Below are 6,781 nucleotides of genomic sequence, written 5' to 3' on the forward strand. Positions count from 1 at the left end.
TTAACAAATGGGTTGTGAACAGAATTAGTAACTGCTAATCCTGGAAGTGGTCTGTCAAAAGCTCTCTGATCTTGGAAAGGTTAACAGGTTTGCCCTGATGACAAAATTTTTTTCAACAGCTTGGTCTCTGAACAACATATTCAGAGGAACTCTGTTCCATTTTTGCTGGGCATCTTTTGCAGCAGCGATCGGATCACACGAGGGAGCAAGCAAGCATATGCTCTGCTCGTTCCCCCATTCCTAACCTAACTAATCTTCCTTGGCCCCAAATGTTAGCTTCTTGTTTGAGGCAGCGGCGGCGGCGGATCTATGTCCAAAAAATGGGGAAAAGAAAAACAAAAAATGGTTTCTTCCCTAAGAGTAATCAGTCCCTGCAGATGCCGGGCGATTATCTGATCCGGCTGCAGAGCCGGGACACGTCGGAGGGGCGGACGGGCTTGAGGAGGAAGTCCTCGGCGCCCTCCTCCAGGCACCGGGTGATCCGGTTGGGCACGTTCTCCGACGACATGATCACCACCGGGATCTCCTTGAGCTTGGACGACTCCTTGACGTGCTTGAGGAGCTCGTACCCGGTCATCCCGGGCATCCAGTAGTCCGTGATGATCATGTTCACGTCGGGCAGCAAGCCGAGCGCGAGCAGCTCCAGCGCCCTCGTCGCCGATTCAACAGTGGTCACTGCAAAGATTCGAGAACACACGATTTAGCCTCCCAATTCATAACTGCCGAGTCGATCACTCGTCGATCAAGAAGGAACAGCACACTTTGATCGCACATCGATCGAAATTTACCTCTGTATTTGGAGCTGCGGAGGATCTTGGCGATGACGGCCCGGTCGACGGAGCTGTCGTCGACCGCCAGCACGTGCTTCTCCGCCAGTTCCACCACGTCGGCCGCCGTCACCGGCACCACCTTCCTGTCGCCGGCCTTGGGCGATGCGACCTTCGCCGCCGGGGCAGGGGACGGGGCCGGCGCCAGAGACGGAGCAGCGGCAGCCATTGCAGCAGAAGAGACAATCAAATCTCCAACCGAACACGAGGCGAAGCAACAACCGATCGAATCTCCTCTTGCTCCGCAATGGGATTGGAGTGGGATCGAAGAATCTCTCTGCGCCTCGTGAATGAACAAGAACAAGTCCGGTTGCGGTGGGAGGCGGAGGCGCCGCGGCTTGCGTATATATACAGGTGTGGAAAGGGAAGGAGGGGGGAGGCGACTCGGCAGCGGATAGCAGGAGTGGGGGGAGTAATGCGAGGGAAATCCTGCGAGATCTCAAAGGGGATCCGAGGCGCCCGGATCGAGTAAACCCCCTCCCTCCCCGGGCCCGCGGGCCAGGCCGATCCGGGAGCGGGATCCGCGGGGCCCACGCCTCCAGGCTCCGGCCGAGGTGGGTGGGGCCCGCGCGGCGATCCGGGCGGGATTTCCCTGCCTCGCCTCTCGCTTTCGACGCCTGTCACCCCCCACGTACGCACGCCCCGGAGGATCTCCATCTCCTAGTTTAATTTCTTTTCTTTTTTTCTTTTTCCCCCCTTCACCGGCGGTTTGGCTCCTTTCCTCCCCTAGTATTTGCGATGCGGCGTAGGCAGCGGCGATGGGGTGAGCTTTTTGGGGGGGACCTTGGAATTCCGGTGAGATTTGCGTGCATGGGGCACGTATCCTGCGTTGCTTTTCATGCCGATTGACCCTTTCTAGGTGAGCTGTAATCTAGCCGATTCCTTCCAATCTCCTCGGATTTGCAAAACAATTTCTTTTGCAGGGTGTGTGTGTCTGGATTGGGCGGGGCTGAGATTGTATTACGATTTTCGGATCGATTTTGAACCAACCGTTCTAGGTTGGATTTGAATACACGCCCCGATCAAACGTGCTCAGGTAGTCTAGCGCTCTCGATGATCTCTGGAGATCTCGGTCCCGCGAGTCAATTAATTGGCTCTTGAGGATGAGAGTGACGCGCCTGTTGATGATGGGTGCTGCATGCCGTGATCCTCCCGTGTGAACCATGCGTGCGAACCGGACCTTCCATTACGCACACGACGCCAGCTCCGAGATCTCCCGACACCCTGTCGTATCCTGCTGCATATCGCCGTGCCCCGACCGTACGCGCATTGCACTGCATGCCCGGCGCCACCCCAGGTCCAGGAGGATCGCGATCGCCCGGCTGCTGATCGCGTCGTTCCGTAGCGAGATCTCGAGACGTGACTGCGCCCGCTGCCGCTGAACCGGCCGCCGCCTGACCTCCTGAACCGGCCACTGCGGTCGCGATACGCCGATCCATACGTACAGGGTACACCTACTCGATCCCTTGGCTGCGGAGACGTCCCCTCCGCTGTGGAGACGTCGGGCTGGTCTCGAGATGTGGCTTCCGGCGGGCCGGCTGGGGGACCGAGCTGGCCAGCCACACCGTAAGGCGCGGACAAGTCTTCGCTACCCACGTGACGTGGCCATGAATTGTGGTGTAGTACTGGATGCGCTTCTGCAACAGCGGAGCAGCAGACATCGGTGCTGGGCTTGGCTTGACTGAGTCCCCGGGGGGAGTGAATTCGAGAGATCCCGTGGCAGCGGATCCTCTCCTCGAGTGAATGTCGTGTCCTACCCGATTTGGGTGGGGTGCTGAAAAGATCGCTCAGATCGATCGTACAGTTGCGTCCAATAGGCAGGAGTGCCCTCTGCATGCATCGCGACACCGATTACAGCAATCAGAGCTGAGCAGCATCAATGCTCATGACTCATACTATACGGCATACTGTGACGGTAAACTCCTTTCCCTTCATCGTGGTCTACTACCAAGTACTAAAACAAACACAAATATTTTATGAAATTTCTTGAAAAAAAAGATTTTTTGTTAGACCTTGAGAAAAAAAAGAATTTTATAGTTAGAGGGCATGTGTTAATATGAAGCATACTGGCAGAAATATGCAGCGGCAAATATGATGCAGGAGGGAAAGAGGGGGGGGAGGGGGGCGGACAAAGTTCTCGACGAGTCAACTTGCAGAGTGCAGACTAAGCCCTCCCATCTCTTGTTAATTATAACGAGTAAAATAGAAGGGGGGTCACGTATGTTAGCAGTAGTAGAGCAACATTAGCAACAAATCCAGAACAAACAAAAATGAAATGATAGCGGAAAATTTATTTTGACTGAGAAAATGAAATTCTGCTATTTTTAATTAATAGTTAGCCAAACTAGTTACCGTATGAAATGTGCATTACTATACTCCTATATCTAAAGTTTTTGTAAGATGACTTTGATTTTGTACCAACTGGCACATGTAAACTCGTTAAATTGATGGTTGCATAGTAGAGTATTAACTCTACGGTACAATTTTAAAAAACGGTTGGTTTACTACACGAAACCGTCAAGTACGTACTTAACAGTAATACTCATTTACAAAATACCGTGCAGGAAGAGCTACTTCTTGTCTTTCTCCCATTTTCAATGGCCAGGAAGGCTGAGATGTCCACTCCACGCCATTGACCTGCTGCAGCTGCTAGAAGATCTCGACTGACATCACCATGGAAAATTAAATCCCATGTAGTGGTGCCATCAACGGTAAAATCTAATCTTGAAATAGCATAGCTTACTCGAGAAGAGGTCAGGGCATTTTTCAATTCCTAATTCCGTAACGCTTTGGTGGCATCTCACATTCTCGTTGCCGATCCGCTTGCGTCAACCACGTATCCCAGCGGATTCGATCTCGCCGCGGAAACTTCTTACCTGACTCCGTTGAAAGTTGAAGAAGCCTCCCAACAACCCTACCGTGTGCCCATGTAGTAACGTAATCCATGCCTGCATTTTTTTTTATACTCTAATCCATGCCTGCATTGACCGGACCCCCCCGAATTCCTTTCCTTTCACTTTCTCGTCTCTCAGGTGGCCTATGTCTGGTCAAAGTATAAAGAAGATCGGGAGACACGTCAGAGAAACATGACAAATAAAATAACAGGCAGCTAGCAGCTTGTGCTTCACAATTCACTGTTTGCATACACTGTTCTGCGGTCATGCATGCATATCTCAGTCACATGGGAGAGATCAAGATCTTTGGTCATGATGTAGGTGTGCATTGTAGCAGTTAAAAGGTGGAAAAAAAGCATCAGTTCTTGGTTAATGGAATGAACGAATTTGCTTGAAATTCTCTTTAGCATAGCTTAGTGCTGCCAAACTGTATTGTCAAAGAAACTAGCAAAATACCCCGCGCAACGGCTAGATTCAGTATTATATTCTTACCACGATCTTCGTTCACATAATTATTTCTAATATTCTATACCTACAACCACATCTATATATGTTTGTACTCAAAGCATTTTTCTTTTGATGATTTTAATTTTTTTTAAGAAAAAACTATACAAATTAAATCCACACATGTATTATTATGTTATTTTATTTTATTTTTAATTTATTTAACTATTTTATTTAAAACATTATTATATAGACTTTTCTATCGTGGCTGAAGTTTTCCTCTCTTGTAACCTACATCAGTCCCGTCAATCTAGGTTTTGTAAATGGCCATGTCATCGATCCACCATTAAAAATCGATTATTCACTATTAGTCACGTATCCAAAACCATATTTTCATCGTCTCCCTTGCTACCGATCTAATCATGCACCTTAATCTAGACCACGATTAACACATCTATTAGTGTATATTTGCATCATCATCACCCTTCTTGCCCTTCTCTTTGACTTGCTCAAGGCTTTGTAATATCTATTTACATCATCACCTGTAGAAGTAATGTCCAACTTTCGCATGGTGTCTTTTGCTCGGTTATTCAAAATTTGCGCGAATTTACACTTCCAAGTTGCTTTTGGCTACCAAATTTAGGCATATGCCTATGTCTCACCTTAGCGTCCATGCATGTGGATGTAGCTGCACACCATGCACTATCATCTTCTCATCTCAATGACACCATCGACTGCCACATTTTAGCCCAATTGTACGTAACTCCAGACGATGACCATCTCACTCCCGTTGCTGTCCAACCTTCGAATCGTCACCTTGTGGCTGGTGCTACTGCCCTCAAGTTACTCCACCACCACATCCATTGCTCTACTGCTAGATCCACCCGCTACTACATACAGTGGATGCCCTCTTGATCTCGTGGTGTTACTCTTTCCACATCCTGTTAGTAACGACTGCAAATAATTGTTGGTGCTTTTATGGGTGGGTGGGTGAGTGGGGGGAGGGGGCGACAACCACTAGGTTCGTGCAAATTTGCACCCATTATACTGGCTTTGAATGCTAGCCCTACTCGTCGATAGTGGCGGAGGTCGGCAGTAGACAACAACGCCCAATTACATGCATGGTTTGGCCACCTCGCCTCCTCCCTCCTTTCAACTAATGAAATCTCTCGCAGGGCACATATGAGATTAAGTCATCGAGGGTTGTGCGGCTCCAATGACGATGGTCGCAACTCTCTGTGGCGGAACCGTCCAACTCAAACTAGTTTAAGTGCGCCGAATCACTGTTGGAATAGTAATTATCCATAGCGCACTTAAAACAGTTTAAATCAGCTAGTCCGTCGAGTGTCCCTAGAACGCCTCGAATCATCCACGACTTGAATCTTAGCCATACGTTAGGATCTTTTCCACGATGGAAAAGTATCAACAAATATTACATTTTTACATAATTACTGAAGGTACGGATTTTATTACAAATCACAGATTGAAACAAACTTAGAGTGCAGGTTAGACCATTCTAGGGGTTTTAAATTTAAACAAGTTTGGAAGTAAAGTAATTAAACAACTAAGTCCAATACTAAGTTATTACGAGACCTGTAAAATACCCTAGTTTTTCAGGCTTCCTCTTTGGTAGACCCCTGCTACATGTTAATTTGATTGCAAAACAAACTAAATATTTGAAACATGTTTGATTGCTCTCGGATTCTCTTTTCTTATCTAGAAGGATTTATTTCCTTCTATTCCCATCGGCCCATACCATATCAAATAACACTATACATGGTCATCCTCTATTGCTCCGGATTCTCTTCTCTTATCAACGTAGCCATGTAAGATTCGAAGCACATTTCTATTTCCATCACATACCATATCTATCTTGTAGATATTTTTTTTCCAAATTTCGAATGTATTTATTAGTCGTACTTATATGAACTTTTTTTTGTTAGTTTAGACCAATAGATCTTCATAAAATCCAATGATGTACATTCTTCTTTTTAGATTAGTTTAGACCGTTAGATCTTCATAAAATCCAACGGTGTATATTCTTATATTTTTTAGATTAATGTAGTAATTTCTAACCCCTCTCGACGGATGTGGTTGCTTCTTTTAATACTATTATATTAAGAAAATAGATGTGGAGTTGCATCAGTGCAGTAGTGCATCTAGAAGGTCGGAATGGGCCAGCACACTCCATGTTAGACGAACGGCGTCAAGGGAACCGAGCACTGACCGGAAAGAAGGGAAAATTTGTCCAAAGACGCACCCGGTTTTCCAAGCAGCGGATACCGGAGACCAATCAAACCCAATTTTTTTTTCCTGAGACAATTCACACCGCAAATCCCTTTGCTTGATCCGTTTCGGCACACGCCAGGCAGCAGAGGCGCTCTCATTCCGTTGGTAACATGGGCCGGATACGGAGAATCAGGGGCGGACAGGATCTTGGGCAGGTGAGGGAATAACCGTGGACAACCGTATCCTACCTTTCCCATTTGACCTTTTCGATAAGAAATAGAAAGGCACCAGTGAAAGACTATACAACGACAGTGCAAGTCACCTGGCCGACAACCATCTGAAGTTTCAATTTCAAAATAACTCTTCCCTGTCCTCGGGCACGAAACG

At 47.5% G+C, this 6,781-nt stretch overlaps 1 protein-coding gene across 1 annotated transcript; it reads right to left on the reverse strand.

Annotated features, from left to right (window-relative positions):
• Positions 1-1,195, reverse strand: LOC101781296 (two-component response regulator ORR6). The gene is made up of 2 exons (XM_004960049.4): positions 789-1,195; positions 1-675 (listed from the first exon to the last, which is right to left on the reverse strand). The coding sequence occupies exons 1-2, from the start codon at positions 994-996 to the stop codon at positions 389-391; spliced, it is 495 nt and encodes a 164-aa protein (XP_004960106.1). The 5' UTR covers positions 997-1,195; the 3' UTR covers positions 1-388.
• Between the last annotated feature and the right edge of the window lie 5,586 nt (positions 1,196-6,781).

This window comes from Setaria italica, chromosome III (genome assembly GCF_000263155.2).
Source record: "Setaria italica strain Yugu1 chromosome III, Setaria_italica_v2.0, whole genome shotgun sequence".
In the NCBI taxonomy this organism is placed as follows: domain Eukaryota; kingdom Viridiplantae; phylum Streptophyta; class Magnoliopsida; order Poales; family Poaceae; genus Setaria; species Setaria italica.

Bases quoted from the DNA above. Each gene is read 5' to 3' on its own strand.
- LOC101781296 (XM_004960049.4), bottom strand. From the start codon at position 996: ATGGCTGCCGCTGCTCCGTCTCTGGCGCCGGCCCCGTCCCCTGCCCCG. The intron at 676-788 runs GTAAATTTCGAT...GAATCTTTGCAG, and splicing joins CCGCAGCTCCAAATACAGAG to TGACCACTGTTGAATCGGCG.